The sequence below is a fragment of the Siphateles boraxobius genome, unplaced genomic scaffold, assembly GCF_051911475.1.
Source record: "Siphateles boraxobius isolate OS27281-9 unplaced genomic scaffold, OSU_SipBor_1 7, whole genome shotgun sequence".
NCBI classification, from domain to species: domain Eukaryota; kingdom Metazoa; phylum Chordata; class Actinopteri; order Cypriniformes; family Leuciscidae; genus Siphateles; species Siphateles boraxobius.
Genome location: NW_027509197.1, coordinates 40,610,099 through 40,635,000, shown reverse-complemented (window position 1 = coordinate 40,635,000; position 24,902 = coordinate 40,610,099). Strand labels below are relative to the sequence as shown.

At 40.0% G+C, this 24,902-nt stretch overlaps 1 protein-coding gene across 1 annotated transcript in view; it reads left to right on the top strand.

Moving 5' to 3' along the window:
• Positions 1-14,716, top strand: part of anos1 (anosmin 1) — an 86,967-nt gene extending 72,251 nt beyond the window's left edge. The window contains exons 12-14 of the mRNA XM_077216459.1: positions 1,487-1,701; positions 11,785-11,923; positions 13,684-14,716. Of these exons, the coding sequence (XP_077072574.1) occupies positions 1,487-1,701; positions 11,785-11,923; positions 13,684-13,730 (401 nt within the window). The 3' untranslated portion in view covers positions 13,731-14,716. The remainder of the gene's footprint in view (positions 1-1,486; positions 1,702-11,784; positions 11,924-13,683) is intronic.
• The last annotated feature ends 10,186 nt before the right edge of the window (positions 14,717-24,902 follow it).

Sequence of the window (24,902 nt, the reverse complement as noted above, 5' to 3'; positions counted from 1 at the left end):
ATTATTATTATGAACTTGGTTAGTTCAAAGTAGTGCTATTTTCGTATTATTGATATACTGTATATAAACTGTACTATATACTGTGATATCGCCTGTCCCGAGGAGCACGACTCCTACAGGACCGGGGGGAATTTTATCACTAATCAGAAAGTGTTTGTTTTCATACAGTTCATACATTCAGCTTGAAATATGATATTGCATGATTACACAGGGATGAAAATTCAGGTTTATTTGGGAGCAACAGTTTGCAGACGTGGTGCTTGTTTTTAAAACTTCATTTTGGTCTTTAGTTTGCCGTTGTTCTGGTGCATCTTTAATTTAATTTTGATATTTTCAGGTTTTTTATTTTACTCTAGTTTCTTTTAATTTAGTTAAAAAATAGTAACTATTTTAATATAGATTAATATATACTGTTGAAGTTTTTATTAATATTTTGAATATTTTTTTATTTTCAGTTTTTTTATATTTTTTTTAATTAAATTTTTTAGTTGAAGTTAGTCACTTTTTTATAGTTTATTTTATTTAACTTGTTTTGTTCTTGGTTAGTACTAAGTAGTGCTATTTTAGTGATATACTGTTCAAGGTTTTATTAATATTTATTTTATATATTGATTTTAATTAAAGTTTATTATGTTAAATAATTTTAGTAATCATTTTAGTAATTTTAGTGAAAGTAATATATTTTTTATATTTTATTCCATTTAACATTTATTTTTAATTATTTTATCATTAATATAATTTTATAGTTTTTATTAATATTTTTGAATAAATTTTTGTTTTAGTGTTTTATTTTTGTTGAAGTTTATTTTTTTATTTTTTTTTATTGCTTTTTTAATATTATATTTTGGTTTACTTTATTTTTTATATTTTTTACTTGATTAGTAATAAGTAGGGTTATTTTAGTTTTATTGAGCTACTGTTCAAGCTTTTATTAATATTTTTATTTTTGTATTTTCACTTTTTTATTTTAGTTGAAGTTTATCATTTTAATGATTTTAGTAAAATATTTTTTTTTTTTATATTTTATTCCATTTAACATGTAGGCTACTTATTTATTTATTTTATAAATGATATGCTATTATAGTTTGAATTAATTTTCTTCTCTGTTTTCGTTTTTATTTTAGTTAAAGTTTGTCATTGTCATTTTTTTTTCTCTGAATGTCTAATGATTTTTAACTATTCATTCATTTTTATTTCAGTTTTAGTTATTTTAGTACTTCAACTTGCACAAAACAAAAATGAGGAATGTTTTAGTTTTAGTTAACAACAATAACCCTTGCACAAGTGCCTAAAACAAAACTCTTAATAACTTTCATTCAGTGACTAGTTTTTCCTTTATTCATAATTTTGCATCCTCTGCCGTTTTCTCAAGTTTTCATTTGTTCAGTGTGGTGTGTGTTTTGTGCATCTCCTCAAACATGCTCAGCCTGAAGCTCCTTCTGTCATCATGATATATGAGTGTGTGTGTGTGTGTGAAACCCTCCAGTGCCGTCGCCGGTTTTGGCGAAGCCTGAGAATCTGACAGCGACCTTCACTTCCCACGACGGGAACGTGACGGCTCACTTCCGCTGGAGGGGGCCACGACCCCAGCCTCATCAGCCAATCACAGGCTTCCAGGTCACATGGTCTGAGTTCTCCTCGGAGAGCCGTCAGAACAGTCTTCCCGACAGCATCATCTCCCAGTCTCAGATCCTGCCACCTGTAAGTCCTCTCCAAACACACCGTTCTCCAGCAAAGCTCATAAATTACATGTTCTTGGCCGATGATTTCATACAAGAGTGTTTCTCATGGAAAACTGGATGCATATTCAAGTCCAAGAGTGTGAAATATGATATACACACAGCGCTGGCAGGATCTGCTGATGAATCGAGGCTGCTGTTTAATAACCTCTTAATAACCAGATCTCATATCATATCCGCATATCTGGAGGCTTTAGATGTGAAGGCAGCTTGAGTAATATACTGAATCTTCACAGTATGTGTGTATAATATATTTTTGTATAATAATATAATTTTGTTGGCAAAGTAAAACTAATGTAAGTATTATTTAATAATATAATTTAATAAGTGGATTTAATATTCAAATTTTTAAAAAGCTGCATATATATATATATATACATTGAATATTAAATGTTAATGTTAATATGATATAACCAATTAATATAATTGAATAATTAATGTATTTAATATCTGAACTGAATATATTATATGTGTATATATATATATATATATATGATTTAATGTTGATATAATTAATATGATTTAATAATTATATTTAAAATGTAAGTTAAATATTTTAAAAAGCTGAAAAACATACTGTGAGTGTATATATATATATATATATACAAATTATAATATGATTTTAATGTTACATCATGTTAATATTCATATAACATAACTACTTAATATATAAAAAATGTGTATATATATATATATATATATATATATATATATATTATATTGTATAATTTAATAATAACTTTTAATTTTAAAAAGCTGATATAATATAATTTAATAAGTGAATTTAATATTCAAATTTGATATTTTTAAAAAGCTGCGCATATATATATATATATATATATATATATATATATATATATATATATATATATCGAATATTAAATGTTAATGTTAATATGATATAACGTCCTGGTTGCGTATGCAACCCACCGTTCCCTGAAGGAGGGAACGGAGGACGTAGTCGACGCGACTGAAATGGACTACGTCCTCCGTTCCCTCCTTCAGGGAACGGTGGGTTGCATACGCAACCAGGACGTTCCCTTTCAGTCGATAACGTCGGACGTAGTCGACGCGACTGAAATGGGATCACGCTAGGGAGCCTATCATCTTCGAGTACTATTGAACGAGCCAATGTAATTGGCGTGCGTGATTCGCATCACACACTCCGCCCCCGCGGCGCGGGTATAAATACGGAAGTGGATGCACGCACTAGTTGCTTTTCGCTGAGGAGCCGAGAGTAACCCGGGGTCAGCGGTGGTCCAGCGGTAGTGGCAAGGGGACTACGTCCTCCGTTCCCTCCTTCAGGGAACGGTGGGTTGCATACGCAACCAGGACGTTCCCTTTCAGTCGATAACGTCGGACGTAGTCGACGCGACTGAAATGGGATCAACCATTGAACACGCCACTAACGCTGCCACCTTCCAGTGCCTAAACCAAAGCCTCCTGATGCCCCCGCAAACTTAAGGCGGGGAAGGACAGGGCTTAGGCCAGGGAAGTCACTGCTGTTCCTACAGGACCACTGGGAAAGCGTTCCCCGTACGTTGGAAGGAAGGGACGCTGCGGAAGCCACATCCAACCCGAGGGAGGAAATGTGGAGAATACACATATGAACTGGGCGGAAACCGGGCAGTCTAACATATGGAATGTCACTGGGGTGGCTCCAGCCTAAGACGGGGGGAGACACACCGGACAGTGACGGCAGAGAGACTCTGCCGAGGGAAGACACGGGCTCACCGCAGGGAGCCGTATCGTGGAAGAATACACATATGGGGTCACCGAAGGGACCGCAACATATGGACCCAGCCTAACACAGGTTCCACACTGCTTACGAGTGGTAGGCCTAACACCAGACGTTCCGCACGTCCGACGTCGGAGGGGTGTGGAGGAACTCAACAGGGTTCAATTTTAAGGGAACTCAACTGGAGTAGAAAGGCGCACGTATCCAGTCCATAGGAGGGGAATGGCGCAGCAAGCCGACACTTGAACCGGGCTCACGGTGAAACTGGCTTCATGAGAAGGGAGCCCACGGGAAGCAGCGGTTCAACTAGGTGTCGTCCAGCCCCCAACTCTAGAATCTGTTTAGCAAAGTATATCGTCAACGCCCAGGCGGAGCACTTTACACTCATCATAGAGGAGCTCAACACCTAAGTGGACATGTTGCATCTCGGATCTTTGCCGAAATGAAGGCAAGCACTAAGTGCAACTTTGCATGGAAACAGCCTTCCCTCTCTGCTGAATTCCAACAGATATTTGAAGAGCTGGTCTGAGGTCTATGACTTGCATTCTGTACACGTCCAAGCGAATCGGACAGAGAAGCCAGGGCTGGATCTGCCTCCTCCAGGGCAGCGCTTGCAGGCTCACCACCTGCTCCTATTACGGGAGAGGTAGGAACCTTGGGCACAATCCGAGCCGGGGTCTCAGCTTGTGAGAGTTAGCCGGCCCAGACTCCAGGCACAATACGTTGACCGAAAGCGAGCAAGTCCCTACCCTCTAGTAGAGACCACGCGAGCAGGAGAACTGATATAACAGAATTTTTAACTCACTACCCGCAGTGGCTCAGGGGCGGTCTCTGCAGTGCAGTCGCACCAGGGACAAGGCCCAAGAGGATAAAGAGGGACACAAGGATTTACAAGACCTTGCTCCTCAGGAACCTGACGATCAGAACGTGCTTCTGCATACTTCTGCAACACGATGAGCGTCGTTTAAACACCGAGGCAACATCATTTTGAGGGTGATTTAGGAAAACAGCCTACTGCAACCCATTTTGCAGGAAAGAGAGCACTGAAGTGATCGAAAGCTTTCAGGATCTCCTCAGGGGAGAAGACGCACTCAACGACTAGGTTCCACTTCTAAAGGCGTAAGCACGCTACCCAATTCTAGGGGGTGCTCGCAGAAGTGATGGTAACTAACACATGTTCTTGTGATAGCCACCTGAACCTCCGCGTTCGGATGTAAGACCGCCCGGAATCTCCGGGGGAAGAACGCGTGTGCCATCGTGCCCCGTCCCCGAATCCAGGGGAAGTCAGGAAGGCTGTTGAAGGGAACCAGGTCTAGTTGGGCCAATGAGGGGCAACTATGAAGACCTGTTCCTCTCCTGACATGGCACGTAGGTGCAAGTGACGGGCGCAAAAGACAGGAGCATTGCTCAACACAACATGTGAAGATCACTGGGCTTCAGGAGCATTTTCTGCTCAGCACTTGGGTGTGACAAGTTCACTGAGCTTCAGGAGCATTCCTGCTCAACACCTGAGTGTGATAAACTCACCGAGCTTCAGGAGCATTTCTGCTCAACACTTGAGTACGAAGAACCTCACTGAGCGACAGGAGCATTTCTGCTCAGCACTTGAGTGTGACAAGTTCACTGAGCTTCAGGAGCATTACTGCTCAACACCTGAGTGTGATAAACTCACTGAGCTTCAGGAGCATTTCTGCTCAACACTTGAGTGCGAGGAACTTCACTGAGCACCAGGAGCATTTCTGCTCAGCACTGCGTGTGATGAATTCACTGAGCTACCTGTGATGGACTCACTGAGCTACAGGAGCATTGCTGCTCAACACCAGAGTGCGATGAACTTCACTGAGTTTCAGGAGCAAATCTGCTCAACATGAAGAGTGATGATTTCACTGACTTGCAGGCGCAAGGCGACCATGAGTCGCAGTCACTTTTAGAAGGCTCACTGGGGTTAAACGCATTTCTGCGGGCCCCTGGGGCCGCCGAGTCCCAGTGTTTGCCAAGGGTAGTCCGCTCGGTTTACCCAAACACTGGCGGAAAAATAAAACCGGGGGGGCAACTGAGCGGCCCCGGAATGGTCATGACCCAGCCGGACCCAGGGGATGGAGTCTCCACTTGCCCTGGCTATAACTGTCGTGAGGCTCGATGGCGGCACGATTGAGTAAGCGGGAGGAGTGGAATAAGGCGCCCTCAGAAGCGTCTGACTCCAAGGAGGAGGTGACGGGTGAGTTTGTGACATGCAGGGGAAGCTTGCGCAACGGTCGCAATGTCTAACAACTCGAGGCACGAATGCCCGTGTAGTCGGGGGTCGCCCAGGCCCCCGTTAAAACACGCCCTTTGTACATGGCCGCTCTGTTGAAGAGGGTTTGGCAGCAGACCGGGATGAACTATAGTCACACAGGGTGAGCTGCTCTGCCACGGTCACCTCGGGACTCGATCGTGAAGCTAGCGCTGAAGCGGTCACATATGGAGGGAGCCAAAGGCTGCGACTACCATATACCCCAGGAGCCTCTGAAAGTTCTTTCAGTGGGACCCTTTCTCACTTCAACACCAGCTGAACACATTCTCATTGGAGAGACATGTTGGACCGAGTACCTCTCCAAAACTAGAAAAGAGATACTCAGCCCGTGGGCGAGATTACTCTCTTCCAGTTGACCTGAAGACCCAACGGGCTCTGGAGCACTCGAGGGGAAGGACACTGTACTGATACTCCACCCTTAGACGCAACACACAGGATGGCCTGCGGTGCGGGAGGTAGAGATCTGAAGCACATGTCTTCCAGGTCAAAGCTGCAGACCAATCTTGGGCCAAGATGGTCACGACCCACCACCTAGTAGCACGAAGAACGAGTTTACAACTGGCCTTCGTACCGGCTGGAGGAGCGGCTATATCAAATCCTTCGCCAGCAGGATAAGATAAGCACGCACAAGTCAGGAGCACTGCTCAACACTCGGTGTGATGAATATCACTGAATTTTCAGGAGCACGTCTGCTCAACACCTAATGTGATGACTATCACTGACTTGAGCGGGGTAGCCGAGCCTGAGGTGGGGCAGCAAAGTAGAGAGAGTGGTGTTAGTGTGCTGTGCAACACTTACCTGTCTCCACAAGCGGCAGGGGGCGCGTGAGAAGGCGGATGACCGGGTCCTCGAACGCACCAAGCTGCCTGCTGGCGACCAAGGGGGAGCTGAGGGGTGTAAGGCTATACAGGGTCACACCCGCCAGACTGGCCCTCTTGGGACCCAGGAACAGATGAAATTGCTCTCTCTTTGAAGTGTGGGTACCGCTTGCTCCGCTTTTTTTTTTTTTTTTTTTTTTTAGGGAGCCAGCGGCGGAACAGACACACACACAAACAAAGGCTCCACCCGGCCCTCACCCGGGGGGAGGGAGTGATCGTGCCACTCCAAGAGCATCTCATCCATTCCTGGGCGGCCCGCTCCGGAATGCTTTCGCTGTCGCTTGCCACCTGGCTTGGCAGCGCCTGGAGCGGGCTGGGCGTCTCTACTGCGGCCGGCTCCCTGCTGAGGCCTGGGTGGAGGCTGCTGCGGAGGGCCAGCAGGAGCGGCGGCCGGAGAACGCCCACGGCGACGAGCAGGCGGAGGAGCTGCCACCGGCGGCGGGTGGAGGCAGCAGCTGGCCACCGGGGCAGGATGTGCCGGATGACCTCCGTCTGCGCTTGAGCGGCAGAGAACTGTTTGATGCAGTTCTCCACCGCGTCGCCGACCAGCCCAACCTGGGAAATTGGGGAGACCAGGAACCGAACCTTGTCCGCATCCGCCATACCAACCAGGCTGAGCCAACGAAGGCGCTACTGGACCACCAAGGTGGACATCGCCAGACCGATCACGCACGCTACGACACCCGTACCCCGGAGGGTGAGGTCGGATGCAGTGCGGTGCTCACCTATGAGCGCACGGTCTGGATTACCCTCGTGCATGCCATGGGTGCCCTAGCCTGCAGCAACGCCATGGCACGCAAGAGGAAGGGGCTTGCCCACAGGCTTTGTAAGCTCTGCCCGTCGGAACGGACGAAACTCACAGGCCTTAGGGGGGAGACGAGGATCCCCCCAAAAGGCAGCGGCCGCCGGACACAGGTGCACCTGTGTCGACAGACCGCTCCAATGGAGGGACACCTCGCAACCCTTCACCGTTCCTCCATCAAGGGTAATGAGGGGGAAAAGCTATTCAGGCAGTTTCTGGCAGAGAAAGATGCTGTTCACCACCTGATAAGCTCTCCATGCATTTCGGGAAAGAAAGGCACTGGGGCGGCGAGCTGAGAACCAGCGCGGCCCGCCCCAAGATACCAAACTCCAGATTCCAACCGAGACTGAACGGGACACGGTGGAGGTTCCACTCGAGCCCGGCAGCCTCGGCGGCCCGTTTCAGCATAGCTGATAATTCTGGATCCGGCTCGGGCAACATTGAACTCCCGGAGGGAGACAATGCAGCCGAGTCATCATCTCCAGAAGTCAGCTCACCCTCTGATGCTGCAATCGGCGTCCTGTCCTCCAGGGGAGCCCCGAGTGAAACCGCTGGCCCACCCATTACAGATGGACCAGCAGACAACACAGGAGGCTCCAGTGGTTGCAGTGGAAGGGAGGAGTGAGGAGCCCACAGGGAATGGTTACCGGGCGGGACATCCAACACTATCCTCCGGTCACCCATCCCACACAGCACCCGAGGGTGGGGCATGGTAATGGGGACTCGCTCTCCGCGAACGAAGGCGAGTCTCGCCCTCAACACTGCGACAGTCATGTTCCCACAGTGAAAACATGAGCTGTCCACAAAAGCTGTCTCAGCGTGCTGTAAGCCAAACACGTGACACAACAGTTGTGACCATCAGAGAGAGACAGGGAACGACCGCACCCAGAAACGCACGGGCGGAATGACATCTTGAAAAAGACGCAAACGCACCCGTGTTGCTCTTTCAGAAAATAGGACCGTCACCAGTGCCGGAGCACACAGGGAAATGACCGCGGCAACACTGAACAGAGAACTGAAACAGTGAAGCACTCACTTTTCCGCCCCCTAACCAGCCATCAACACACACAAACATTTAGAAATTTGTTGCTGTTAAAACAGCAGTTGAGAGCTCAAAGCTCGCGATCACCGCTGCACTCGCGCTGTAGAACACCAGCACTGGGAGAGTCTTCCTGAAGAACACCGACACACTCGCTCGTTGTAGACAACAGCACTCTCAGAGACATCAAACGATCGGCTCCGAAGCGAAAGGCAACTAGTGCGTGCATCCACTTCCGTATTTATACCCGCGCCGCGGGGGCGGAGTGTGTGATGCGAATCACGCACGCCAATTACATTGGCTCGTTCAATAGTACTCGAAGATGATAGGCTCCCTAGCGTGATCCCATTTCAGTCGCGTCGACTACGTCCGACGTTATCGACTGAAAGGGAACGTCCTGGTTGCGTATGCAACCCACCGTTCCCTGAAGGAGGGAACGGAGGACGTAGTCCATTTCAGTCGCGTCGACTACGTCCGACGTTATCGACTGAAAGGGAACCAATTAATATAATTGAATAATTAATGTATTTAATATCTGAACTGAATATATTATATGTATATATATATATATATATATATATATATATATATATATATATATATATGATTTAATGTTGATATAATTAATATGATTTAATAATTATATTTAAAATTTAAGTTAAATATTTTAAAAAGCTGAAAAACATACTGTGAGTATATATATATATATATATATATATATATACAAATTATAATATAATTTTAATGTTACATCATGTTAATATTCATATAATATAACTACTTAATATATAAAAAATGTGTGTATATATATAAATATATATATATATATATATATATATATATATATATTGTATAATTTAATAATAACTTTTAATTTTAAAAAGCTGATATGTAAATGCATTACAATAATTTGAGTATTAAATTCTGATTAGTTAACATATAATATAATTTAAGAGTATTTAATATTAGTATTCAATATTAAATAAAAAGCTGAAAAATATCTATGTATGGATTTCATAAATATAATTTTAACTACATCACCCAGGCCTTATGGGAAGGTTTATGTTGAAGTAAATCCTGGAGATGTATTAGTGCTATTAATGTTCATATGGTTCGTATTAGTGTGTTCTCATGGATGAAGTGTTGTTTTGAGCGCTGACATCATCACCAGATCTTCTCCATCACTAACACTGAACAATCAGTGCTTATATAACACACTCACGTTATGATTTTTAATATTTATGTCCTTCTGCTGAAGCTTTAATCAACTCAGTCGGACTGAAATGCATCAAATTGATCCCGTCCGGTTTTCATCCGTGATTCCTCAGATCTGACAGAATATTGAAGCACGTCATCATTATCAGATTGGATTCGTTTATGAATGAGTAAATCTGAACAGCTTCCAATAAACTCATAATAAACCCGACATGAAAACACTGGACGACGCCTCGGGTCAAACTCTACATGTGTAGTCGTTCTACGGTACAACGCCGTAACTCGTTTCCATTGTATCTTGAGTTTCTTCCGGGAACGAACACGTCACAATATTCCTCATTATAATAATTAATATGCAGAATAAAGGGGCGGGGCCTGGTTGAGTTAGTTAGTAGTGTGTTAAACTGCCGGTTATGGTAAGGGGCGGGACATTTCCAAAACACACTCGAATCGCTCGACCAATCACAACACACCGATCCAGCCGACCAATCAGAGCACAGTGTGCTTTTCAGAGGGAGGGGCTTCATAGAGACAGGAACCAATCAGGAGTGTGTTTCCAGTACAACGCCGTAACTCGTTTCCATTGTATCTTGAGTTTCTTCCGGGAACGAACATGTCACAATATTCCTCATTATAATAATTCATGTGCAGAATAAAGGGGCGGGGCCTGGTTGAGTTAGTTAGTAGTGTGTTAAACTGGCGGTTATGGTAAGGGGCGGGACATTTCCAAAACACACTCGAATCGCTCGACCAATCACAACATACTGCTCCAGCCGACCAATCAGAGCACAGTGTGCTTTTCAGAGGGAGGGGCTTCATAGAGACAGGAACCAATCAGGAGTGTGTTTCCCGTACAACGCCGTAACTCGTTTCTTAACTATCATAGTATGATGCATTGTTGAAGAAATCAAGCGAGTCACGACTGTTTCTCGAAACCGTATTGTTGCAAATCGGTCGTTCAACCACGTTGGTTAATGATGTCACGCACGTATGGAGTAATAATACTTTTAATAAATCTGTTTGAGATCGAATTAACGCTAGATGTTTTGCGATAAATTACGAACATGGCATCTGAGGAATATTTTTCATTTTTCTCAGTTATTTTGCTTTATTTCCAGATTCAATCATATTCTCGTTCTTACGCACTAGATCCCGTTCACACATGCGCACTCTTCAGAAACGACACTTTAAATCTCTTGACGAACTAAAAGACGTAAATGACATTTGTATGTATTGTAAATAAAAGATATAGATTGTACTAAATGTCAGCTTGATTATTCTGCTCATGATCAGGATTTATTGAGTCCACATGTCGTGAAAACTAGAAACTCACTTAAAAGTGCTTTTGACTGATCAATGTCATTTTTTTGAAAAAACACAAATGCAATTTTTTCAGGCAAAATTAACACTGTAACGAGAAACGGTCTGATGGGGGTTTACATTATAATATAAAATATTATTTATTGAATATATAATATTAAATGCGTTGTAAGTTGTGTTTTGGATATATCTGTAATTTGAGTTTAAAAAATCCTAAAGATATTGTTTGATAAGTGATTGTAGTCCTTGCTTAAAAGTAGTGCTTAAAGCATTTAAAGAATTTAATTTTACAGGACAATTTAATTTACTTTTACGGTTTAATTTTAATTTTTATCTGTACGAACCCTGTGTATAAATAAAATTTGATTGATGAATTGATTTTTTCACGTGTAGTCGTTCTGTATGACTGTATTGTGATATACAAGCGAAACTCAAAAAACTAGAATATCGTGCAAAAGTTATAATTGTGATGATTATGGCGTACAGCTTATGAAAACCCCAAATTCAAAATCTCAGAAAGTTAGAATATTACATGAAATCAATAAAAAAAAGGATTTTAAATACAGAAATGTCGGCCCTCTGAAAAGCATAATCATGCATATGCATATAGTTATATATACTAAATATATTAGTTTCACCTTTTCATTTGAATTACTGAAATACATCTCATCTCATTTTTCGAGTTTCACCAGTGTATGAAGGATCTGATGTGTTTGAGTTGCTGACTCTGAACACTGTTGTATATTGTGATGTTTTTCAGGATCATAACCTGCTGGTGGTGTGTAACCTGCGCCCGGGCACGTTTTACAGGGTAGATGTGCATGTGATCACCTCGACTGGAGAAGGACCCGCGACCAAGAAAGTGTTTCTGACTCCCAGCCGGCCGCCGATTCAGCAGAGTAAGAACACACACATCTGGAATATAAACAGGACCTGTTATGCTTTTCTTCCATGCAATGTTGCTGTTTGCGCATTAAAAAGGAGTTAAAACCCTTCCATTGTAGTCTTGAGTTTCTTCCGGGAATGACCACGTCACAATATTCCTCATCTGTGACCCTGGATCACAAAAGTCATAAGTCGCATATATTTGTGGCAATAGCCAACAATACAATACATGGGTCAAAATTATCGATTTTTCTTTTATGCCAAAAATCATTCGAATATTAAGTAAAGATCATGTTCCATCAAGATATTTTGTAAATTTCCTACTGTAAATATATAAAACATTGAGTTAGTGCATGCTGCACAATCGCGAACATAAATGGACGACTTTAAAAGCGATTTTCTCAGTGTTTCAATTTTTTGGATTTTCAAATAGTCGTATCTCGGCCAAATATTATCCTATCCTAACTAACCATACATCAATGGAAAGCTTAATTATTCAGATGATTATAAATCTCATGTGACTGGTTTTGTGGTCCAGGGTCACGTTTAACCCTTTCACACGTACGATCACACCGGTCAGCGCATCACGTGATCAACTGCTAAATTCAAACGTGCTTTTGTGCGTTCGCTGGCGCTCAGCGCTTGTCATATATCACAACTATTCAGTGTTTTCAACCACATAAGGTTTATTTTAGGTTTCAGACATTTATAATCACATAAGTACTGGCACAACAATACATTTAGAGTTTTTAAAATACACACTGATGTCTATGGAAGCGGAAAAATAATCCTTTCCATTATAATTACACGACATGTTTTATTCATATCAGATTCACATTGTGTAAGTAACTTTAAAGTTTACTCTATTCTTCTCCCAGTTCACTGGCCTCTTACTTCTATGTATTTCAGGAGAAGTGGATGAATTCACGTTTTGTGAATCCAAAAGATCTGATTCTCTGAACTGTGGGACAAACTAACATGGCGGCGCCCGTCGCGCATATAGCTCAACTAACACTATCGTTATAACGGTGTTTAAACAACGAAACACATCCACTTACACATATTTGACAATCGGAATATCAGTAATTCATGCTATAGCTAATAAGTTTGTGAATATTTTAAAAAATAAATAAAAAGGAAATAAAATCAGATCATCATTCATTCAGCGCTGTTGTGTTTGGGGTGTGTCACTTGACAAGCAATGACGCGTCACCATGGAAACAATAAAGTGATACGTTCTGAAAAACGGTCGCCTTGAATTTTAAACCCATGTGTGAAAGGGTTAAATAATGAATATGCAGAATAAAGGGGCGGGCCTGGTTGAGTTAGTTAGTAGTGTGTTAAACTGGCGGTTATGGTAAAGGTCGGGACATTTCCCAAACACACTCAAAGCGCTCGACCAATCACAACACACTGATCCAGCCGACCAATCAGAGCAGAGTAGACCAATCACAACAGTCTGACCAATCAGAGCAGAGCAGGCTCTCAGAAAGGCGGGGTTTAGTGATACTGAATCTTTGAACGAACCGTTTTCAGACTCTTTGAGGAATGAGGTGATGTGCAATGGATATTATGATCAAAGTGAAGTATTTTCACCTTGGATGCATGTAAATCTATTGTAGGAGACTCCAAAACTAAATTAGGAACCTTTAAAATAGCATAAATGGGGTACTTTCAGTTAAATTATTTTTTCATTTGAATCCTTTGCATTCATGACATTTAGGATGCAGAGATTTTTTCATATGTAACCAATATGTGTGTTTGTTCCTCACAGAAGCACAGCTTCATCAGCATCACCATCAGAAGTCAGAGAAACACTGAAACGGTCAGAACACGAAACACAACGTGCAGCTAATCGCAGTTTTCTTCAGACGCTCCAAGCGCTAGCCTTCGTTCTTTCTCTCAAGATCTACGGTTTTCATTGCAACAACACTGATGACGAAATCTCCCCCAACTCTTGTGCTGTAGCACCGTTCCATCTGTGCGTTTACACTCAGAAACCATTTCAGCAAGTTAAAAGCCATGTTGTGTTTCTAGGGGTTTGTTCAGACTCTATGAAATCGAGTTAAATTGAAATGGAAGAATGGGGTGTGGAGAAACGTTTATGTGTAATCAAAGAAAGTTCATGATTATCTGAGATCAGATCAGATGATGCATGTCAAACATATTCAGTAAGTATTTCCCAAACTCGTATCTTTATTCAGCTCTTTTCCATTTCCAAGCATCACAGATCGTTTGTGTGATTAAATAATGACTGGATTTTTGGTTGAACTGTTTCTTTAATAGGGTGTGAAATCCATCTTTGATGCCTTTTATTATTACGTTAGCAATTTTCCATTACAGATTAACAGAGAGTGTTTTGTTTATTAATGAAATTATTACTTATGCGTGTTTTTTTGATGGAATGATGTAAACTATGTTCTCGGCTGTAGAGATATTTGTTGCGGCAGTCAGTGAATGTTGATGTTGATATTTATTTATGTGTGTATTGCAACACTTCATTTGTGTGTGTATTTTTTCCCCAATGTATTAGCAAGTCAGTGTTTAATAAAATACAACTTCTTGTAAAGATAATGTAAAAAAAATAATGAATTGTACATATAGTCATATGTTCCATTATTTCTATAGAACCTGTACATACTTTTAAGTAATAAAATAGTTCCTCTACTCCTTAAGCTCATCTGTAGTCCTGTGTAAAACATTTGCTGTCAGTGATGTACCTCAGATCTGTGGGAAAGAAAGAAAGAAAGAAAGAAAGAAAGAAAGAAATGCATCACTGACTGAAATAAATTCATATCAAACAGAAATACGTACTACTTGACTTCCTTAAACTAATACTTCAACCATAAATGTGTACAATTAAAATAAGTAATCTTAAAATAAAAACAATAGAAATGAAAAACAAAAAAAATTAATTATTTAATTGTTTTTGCATATCATGTGACCATTAACGGACATGACGCACTTATTTTTATATCTCATATTTTACGTCAGCCTTATAAAACCTAATTAAAAACATTATAAAAAAATATTTTAGGCTACGTCAGGGTTTGAGAATCGCTGCTTTAAGTTTTTGCCATTTATTTATCATTTTTAATATGATGTCACAATAATATGGTTTCACGAATTTCAAGCGTTTCGTTTGTAGACACAGTCGTTTTTTTATTAGTTGTAATTACGGTAATTCTGACGTAAACGCGTAGCGTACGTGTTCGGCGCTGGGGATTTTACAGTAAGGTTGCTGATTTTTTCATAAACACTTTTTGTTATTCTGGTTCAAAACTCTCTTCACACCCTGATAGCAATCAATAATATAAGCGGTTTAAATATTACAACATATATATCTTTTTTGGAAGTCTCAGGACCAAAAAATGTTAATCGGTCCAAAATGCAATGGTGGTCCACAGGCAGACATCACACATATCATCAGCGGGTTTCATAAGTATTTGCAGAGTAGAGTACAGCAAACAAACAGCAGGAGTTTCTCCGGAACCAAAACAAAGGGGTTTATGCTACGTTTACGCCATTACCGTAAATGCAAGATGCAACCCGTGACTGTATGTTCACGTCCTGACACTCGGATGGACGTTTCTCTGTCAACACTATCAACACAGATGAATCTGCAGAAGTCAGGTGCTACACTAGAGCTCTGTAAGTTGTTTACCTTCGTAAAGTTATGTGCTTTGAGACTTGATGTAATTTAACCCATCTGCCTACTTACAGTATGCCCTAAAAATATAAACTCTATTTGTGAAGAAAAAGTATGCTTTTGAGTGTGTAGCAGAGGAGTAGGCAAGCTTTGGGACAAACTACTTCATCTTTACTGGACAGCATGCCATTTAAACGGCCCTGTCAATCTTCTTGTCACTGTTAAAATCCTCCACATTCAATTTTATTTAATTTCCTACTGTTTCGGAGAGAAATGTAAAAGCACGTTGATCTGGCAGTCGTGGGTCTTTCATGAACTCTCCTCATGTGTTTGCAACTTGCATAATGATGCATTTAAAGGTTAATCACCAAACGTATCTTTACAGAAGTTCACAATGCTGTTGCAGATTACATATAATGTGGTCAACACTGAATAAATATCTTGTCAGATTAGATTCTGATTATTTGTTAATCACTCAAAACCCTTCTAAACCTCTCTAGTTAACTGTCGGTTTAGCGCATCCGCCATGTTTGTAGTTTTTTTTAACACATTTTATTTTTGGTTGTAGTTCTAATCGAATCCTCGCAATGGACTAGAGAGCCTAAGTCCCTCCTCTTCCGGTGGACCACCAAGGGACCTTATTTCGGAAAAATATTATATGGTAGTCAATGGCGAGAGACAACAAATATTTTGATCACGTTTGAATTGTGCCCTGAATTACACATATGATGTTTGTCAATTTAAAAGATACATTTTAAAGCCAAGAAAGTCGCAGTTTGATGTAAAACTGTTGAGGTATAAGACTGTGAAAATACGTAATTACAAAGACTACAAACCCAATACCTTTCCTCTCAATGAATGAAGCTAACGTTACTGAAGCTAACTTTACTGAAGCTAACGTCTGTCATTTTTTCTACAGTCTAACGTTATAATCGTAACGCTACGCCGTCATGCCTGTGTGTTTTGTACCAGACTGCACACACACGAGCTCGGTGACGTATATAGTGCGAGACGAGAAATGTAGTTCGTTGAGCGATTTTCACATAAAACTAAATGTTACTCTTCTGTTTTATGACAAACTGTGACTTTCTTGACTTTCATAATTATCTTTTAAATTGACAAACATCATATGTGTAATTCAGGGCACAGTTCAGATGGAATAAAAAGATAAGTTGTCTCTCGCCATTGACTACCGTACATATTTTTTCCGAAATAAGGTCCCATGAGCCGGAAGCGGCTCTCTATAGTATCCAGAGTGTGCATGTCCGGGTATTTTTGTAATACTTATCTCAACATACTACGATTTGGGACACGCTAATTTTGAATAGGCCTACTTTTTAGGACGGAGATATGGGAATTGTCCTGTGTCGGAATGTCGGAAGCTCTTTTTTTCACCAGAAACAAGGCCATTCTGCGTCCAGTCATTATCCAGAGACCTTCTGTCCTCCATCAGTGATGTTATTTCACTGTGTTTATGTGCAGGTCTATATGTCACAATCCATTATTCCTGACGTCCATGTGAGTTAATCCGCTGAAGTCAAGTCCCCTTCATTTATATAGCTCTTTTAACAATTATATAGATCGTTTCAAAGCAGCTTTACAGTGACAATTGTAAATTTCAGTAACATAGATTGTTTTGGCTTTACAGCAGCTCTAGAATAAAGTTATATTCCAGCTAAAATTAGTTTTTGATTGATTCACTTCCGTTGCAAAGGTAGTTATTAACTTAGGGGCCGCTTCATGACACCATTTAACTGAAAACCCTTAATGCGCTCTGGTTCATTTACACAACACCAGTGTTTAGTGGTTTGAGAACACAAACTTTGAATAAGTTCCAAGGTGCAAGCGTTTAAAAACGTTCTCATCTCCGCGTAAACATCAAAACATGTGAAAACGCAGACGGCGTACACATGCGCATTACGTGTTTAGTCTATCGGTATATGCGTGTTTGAATATATGTGCGCAGGCGTGTGCCTTTCTTTGCAAATTTACCTAACCAAATTACTTGTCTGGCCTTAAAAATTCATAATACAGATTTTTTTTTTTTTTGTCCAGCTCTGGTTTCTTTCTCTCAGGGTCAAAACCAGAACCTTTTATTCAGCCCTGCTTTCAAGCAAATGCTTTTCTGATGCCTTCAAACCCTCTTAACAACAACAAAGGACAGTGATATCAACAGTCATACTTCTAAATAACCTCTGAAAAGATGCAGACGGAGAAAATCTGATAATACTTATTTCCTTTGCGTATGATCAATGATTTCCATGCAAACGTATTCTGATGCACAGGATTTTCCTCATTACGCATTGCATGATGTGAGTGTTTCAGATTCCTCCTGTTGTGATCCTGACAGCATCTCACGTGTCTCGTCTTCTCCTCTGAACTCGTTCTGGAGATTAACGCAGTCTCTCGAGACCTTCACTGCATGCATATGATTTACATTCTTTGCTGCGTTGCTTAAAGGCCTCCTGAAATCAAAATGTACGTTTTTTTTTTTGCTTTAAGTATGAATATGTGAATATGTTAGCCTTAACGTTATGAATAAGCTTCAAAAACAATGACAAAATTCTCATTTAGGAGATATAAACTTACAGTCTCTCACTTCCACTAAAATGTATCAGGGATTTTGACATCACAGCTTCTCAACACATCTTCTGTCCAATCAAATGCTCTCAACAATCTAAAGCTCCGCCCCCTATACTATAAATTCCACCTGACCAAAGCGGCCAATGACACGTCATGCAATATGGGTTTGGAGGTGTGTATTCGGTTGCTTTTCGAAAACGGTCACTTCGTGTTGCGTCTATCTCACGGCAATTCGTACGAATTTTACGAGTTGGCTAATTCGTACGAATTCATACGACCTCACTCGTACAAATTAGTCCGATTTTTGCTAAATCATACATATTTCACGAGTTGCCCAATTCGTATGAATTTGTACGAATGACCTACCCCTGACCCCGCCCCTAAACCTAACCATCACGTGGGTTTAGACACATCGTACAAATTCGTACAAGCGAGGTCATGCGAATTAGCCACACTTTTAATCACTCGTACGAATTGGTCGTGAGACAGGCTATTTGAAAATTCCTTTTCTCGAGAATATTAAAGCCTTTATTTTATAACGAGGCGGGAACCGAGGTTACGATGCGTTTTATTCCGTTTTCCAACTTTTATTTTTTTTACATCCCACAATGTCCCATTTTAAACCATCAATACCAACCAATTTGAAACATTTTAATTTCTATATTGGCACTTCTTCGAAACGGAACAGTAAATGAAGAAACCACATGTTGATGTTCTTACAGTTTTATAAATAAAGGTTCTTTATAGGGATATGACGGTGAGGATATTTTCCCACCGGTTAATCGACGTGTGACGACGTGTTTAAATCGCTAATTTAAAGGCAAACGTAAAATGCGCGCGTTTGCACGGGCATGCATAATGGTGCGGTCGTGCGGAGTAGCACTGTTTTGTTATTGTGCCCTGAATTGGCGCTAATTTGAAAACTAAACTATTTTTTTTTACATCGCTTATAAAAAGCACTTCACTTTCACTTTTAGCGTCAATTCAATTCATCCTTCGCAGGGAGTTTGATTGACATGTAATCTGACCAATCAAAATCCACCATTTTTGTCCGACTAAGCAGTCAGATGTAGATTAATGTCGGTGGATTTGAATTTGGCTTTAACTGAGGCAATCTGTCAAGACACATTAAACAGCCACAAAACGGTAGCCATATTTATTGTTTAATTGTCTTTGACTGACCAAATTTGAAAGTTGAGACTTTGTTTCATATTAAATATTACGTGCTCGGTCCTGTCTGTCAGCGCGTTGTCTGGTGCGCTCACACAGGACGCGAATAGCGCGTCAGGCGCGAGTGATTTCAATGTTAAGTCAATGCAAAGACGCGTTACGCGTGTAAAAAATTCCTGCGGCGCGAATGAGACGTAGAGCGCGGCGCGGTAGACGCGATTTCGCCTCATTTGCGCATCAAGTTCGCGCGAATTAAGCGTCTGGCGCTTTAAGCGCGTAACGCGCGAATGATTTAGTTAGTGCTATTTGTGCATTCACGCGTTTGACGCGAATTCGCGTCTGCCGCCCGAGTTGAAAAATCTGAACTTCTGCGTCAATTCGGGCCGTGTTAACCAATCAGGAGCCTAGCTGCATGCTGCTGTCACGTGGTGAAGTATCTGGATGACTGGTTCTAATGCACAACAAAGCAAATATTTTATCACATAAAACTTGATTTCAATATATGAGACATATTTATTTTGTATTGAATGCTATTTATTCCATATCTAGATATATGAAATATTATTATAATGTAAAGACAACCAACATACTGCATAAGTTCGTGTCTGGACAGTGTTGTTCGAGAGAGAGAGAAAAATCACAGGACAGATTAATCACTTTTGGAGGCTGGCTCCATTTATCATCAAAACAAAAATAAATGACAGATTAGGTGGATGAGGGCGAGGGTGAACCTCGCTCCGATGCGGGTCAACAGGTCATCAAGCTGGGCGCGGGACAGGCGGAAGTACCGCTGAAAGCCGCCGTCATCCAGGCGCAGCTCCTGGAGCGAGCCAATGGTGAAACTCGCCACACTGGGTTCGCCTTCGAAGGGTCTGATGGACACAAATACGGCGACGATTACCCCTACGCCGCCGTTCTGCTCTCCAGAGCAAATACAGAGGGGTGACTCTCCGATAAATGCTCGATCAGCATAAAAAAGATGGGCGCCAACGGGTTTCGATTCGTGATGCGCGGAAATTTCGCTTCAAACTTTTGTTTTTACGCGCGTCAGTTTCACTCTTGACACGCGTATTAACACAAAGTGGTCAAGCGTCAGACTAGACGCGGTAGACGCGAATTTGACACGCTATTCGCGTCCGGTGTGAACGCACAGTCATTCTCCTCTATTTTTCACTACTTGAGAACATGGGTTGAATCCGAAATCGCCCCCTAAACCCTTATTCACTAAGTTAGGACTATTCCATACGTTAGTCCACTAATACTGCTCACTTCAAGGAGTGAATGAAAACGAGTGAGCGATTTCGGACAGCCGTTGAGCGTACAGAAGCTGTAGCCTACACTCGTTAATGCAGTGCAATGTGGGAATGAATAAGTGCCCTTAATATCCACTATGGTTTCGGACACCACTAAAAATGTCTATCTCCTAAAATAACGCCCTATTTGAGGGTATGGGGGCGATTTCGGATTCAGCGACAGTGTGTGGTGTGAGAGCGGCATGGCTTGTCTGACAAAGCTACAGTAACTAAAGGGTCTTTGCGAATGGCTTGAATGGTGGGTTCGTTATTATTCTTAATGAAAAACCCGAAAGAGAACTCGATACTGACGCTCGTCTTTTCTGTGGGTTGTGTGTGTGATAGGCAGGACTTAACGGATACTGCGTAATTGCGTTAAATATTTTTAACGCTTTAAACCTTTTTTTTTCTACGGTGGGCAAGTGATGAAACCAGTGTTGCGACTCAACACCGTGTAACACCGGTAACACCGACTACCGTAGCAAGCCTAGTTCTTTATTGGCATCAATGGTTCCATGAAGAACCTTTATCTTCCGAGGAACGACTATAGTGGGAAACGATTCTTTAGATTATTGTATTAATGTTCTTCACACACACTCAAAAACAGATATTTTATTGAAAGGTTCTTCCAGGAACCAGTTCTTCTATGGCATCACTTAGAAATCCCAGTTTTTGAACCTTTATTTTCAGGAGTGTATTGGCGAATCCTACTCTTTCCCGTTTTGTCCCTTCCCTCGCTCATTAGATATCCCAGACTGCAGGAGAGCTCGAGACCGAGTGCTCAGGGCTCTGGGGTGTTTCTGCTTAAACTCTGCGCACATGAAAGGCTGTTTCGTCTACATGTAATGAAGAACAGAGAACACATGTGCCACGCAACAAACCATGCGTAGACAACACCACAACAATATACAAGGAACAAGGAAAAATAACCCTGGTGAATAGGGGAAAAAAGCAACTAATACTGCAGAAATCAACTTTCCCAGTTGGTTGATTACATTAAGAATCGCAAACACTTTTTGTATCACAAGTTTTCTGAAATGTTGGTGGTGTTAGTTTTTTTTAGATTTAACTTTTTTTTTTTTTTTTTAAATCGCTACTTTATCGGAATGGTACGAAACTCTGTGACTTTTGTGGCTTTGTGAAATTGTGGACTTGATTCGAAAAAGCTAAATTGTCGTTAAAAAAATAGTCACAATTGTGTTGTTCGAGGTCAGAAATGAGCGCCATGGGAAATAGGAAAAATATGAAAAAAGAGGGTAATTTTTGGGGAATACAATCTAGAAAAAAGCGCACAGAAGTGAAGGGGCGACACTAAAATATCAAGAGTGTAAAATAGACACATTTTACCCTTGAGTCTTTGAGAATGTCTAAATATACATCCAAATCCATATATATATTTGTTTTTTACACTAATTTACCTTCAAAAATTGGATTTTAAAGTTATTGTCTCTATTTTAACATGAAATACAGCTTTAAGTGAAAAATAATATTTTCCAATGGGAAAAGATTGTTCATAATTATTACATAAATATTTATTAGTAACTTTAGATTTTCTCAAAATACATGATAAAAAAATAAAAATGACTAAACAAAAATATATTACATTGATTTTACTGAAAATTAAAAAGGTGTTTGGTCACTTTTGACCGCGAACACTCAACAACACAAATGTGTATCTCTAAATGAGCTATACCAGTGGGTTAATAACTATGCAAATTAGGAATTATATAATTCAATCTGCACCAATTTGCATACATTTCCAGAAGCAAAATCTTAAATGTTGGATACAGCCAGGTTAAAATTTCTTCAAACTCACTGCTTTTATAAGTATGGATTGAAATATAAATCTACATGTATGCAAATAGATTAAGTGGCATAAAATAAACACTTAAAACGTGTATTTTGGATGTTTTATTTCCACTAGTCTGAAAGAAGACACATAAGGGGCGACACTAAAATATCAAGAGTGCAACATATGCACATTTAAACCTGGTAAAAAAAGGAGTCCGTGAGAATGTCTAAATCCAATATATATCCAAATCCACAACCTAATAAAAGTAAATTTTGATGTCTAAAAACAACCAGCATCTCGTGGCATTACAGATGTTTTTTGACAGTAATCGACCTTTAAAATTGGTATTTTAAAGGTGTCTTGATGAAATACAGCTTTAATTGGAAAAATTATCACAATTATTGCATAAATATTTATAAGTAACATACATTTCTATCAAAATACATAATAAAAAAATAGAAAATGACTGAAAAAAAAATTATACATTGATTTTTACTAAAAATTTAAAAAGCGTTTACTCACTTCTGAATTTGAACAACACAAGTGTGAATCCCAAAATGAGCAATCATGGGTTAACTATGCAAATGAGGAATAATCCTATTCATATCTAATACATTTCCAGAAGAGAAATCTGAATGTTGGATACAGCCAGGTTCAGATTCACTGCTTTTAAATTTATGGATTGAAATTTACATCTACAGGTATGCAAATAGATTAAATGCTATAAAAGAAACACTTAAAACATGTATTTTGGATGTTTTATTCCCACTAGTCTGAAAGAAGAAATTATGGAAGCAAAACAGCCCAAAATCTCAAATTTGAGCAGTGCATGAAAAAAAACCCTGTTTTTGCCAATTATTCCACTTTTGCGGATGCTGTTTATTATGACGGAGATGTGTTTTAAGATTCTTGCCTTAAAACAAACAAAACAATAACAATATCATCAGCGACTGAAGGAAAGAGAATTATCATTCAAATGTTATCCTGATAATTATTCGATGTGTTGTGCGAGGTGCATTCATCTCAAACTGCTGTGGGTTTGCAGGTGTTTGAGTTTAAAGACACACACACACACACACACACACACACACACACACACACACACACACACACACACACACACACACACACACACACACACACACACACACACGTTTCTCTCACTGCTGTGTGTTTAAGGCCGGCCAGAAAGGCGTTATTCTCTGAAGTATCGTTTGAGAAGTATGAAAGATATACGCTCGCTGAGTTCATGATGAAACACTCCTAATGACTCTAACACTATCACTCATAATGTCATCGCGCAGCTGTACAGCAGATATTCATATTCATATTCATATTCATCACGATCCGTAATTATTTACTCGATGAAAAATACCTTCCTGGCAACCCGAAACCCGGAGACAGACTCCACTGAGCTGAAGAGGTTTGCGAAACAAATCAGACTCGCTGACAGTAAGAGTCGCTCGGAGACTAACCGGAGAAACGACACACACTTCTGTTTTCTGATGTGTGTTTTCTCATATTCTGTGGTGGTTTACCGTGGTGAACTGTAGCTGTGAGGTATCCGTCTTCACTGGCCAGAAGAATTGTTTTTTCTGATTATTAATAGCAATATATATGGAAACTTATATCCGCCACGCAATAAAAAAACGTAAAAAAGTGAGATTTTGACTTTTTTCATAATTGCAAGAATAAACGAAGAATTGTGAGATTAAAAAAGGCGAGATTTGTAATATAATTTTAACATTTAAACTCGCAATTGTGAGAAAAAAGAGAAATGAACACCATATTGTGAGTTATAAAAAAATGCAATTTAGTTTTTATTATTATTAATAAATAAATAAAATATTAATAAATTATTATTTTTATTATTATTTCGTGGCGGAAACAATAAATAGAATTGCGAGATTTCAACAACAAAAAATTGCGAGATTTAAAACTTGCTATTTTGAAACAAACTCGCAGATTGCAAGAAAAAGTCAGAATTGTGAGATTTAAAAAAAAAACAATTATTTTGTTTAATATTTTTTATTCCATGGTGGAAACAGTAAAAACAGATTTTAAGTTCTAAACTCAGAATTTAAAGACTAAAGGAAAATTTGTGAGATTTATAATGTAATTTTTGACACATAAACTTGCAATTGTGAGAAAAGTCTGAATTTAAAATCGAATTTTAAAAAATCGCAATTATGTTTATTTTTTAGCTATATTATTGCATGGTGGAAACAATACCTACAGAATTTCGAGTTATAAACCAAAAATTCCAAGAAAAAAAGGCAAAATTACGAGATTTATTACATTCGATTTTGAAACATAAACTCGCAATTGCAAAAGAAGTCAATATTGTGAGATATTAACTTTTTTTTAAATATTTTTTATTCCACGCGGAAACAAAAACAGAATTGAAGTTTAAAAACTAAGAATTCCAAGACAAAAGGCAAAATTGTGAAATTTATAATATAATTTTGACATATGAATGTGAGGAAAAAAAAGTCAGAATTATGAGA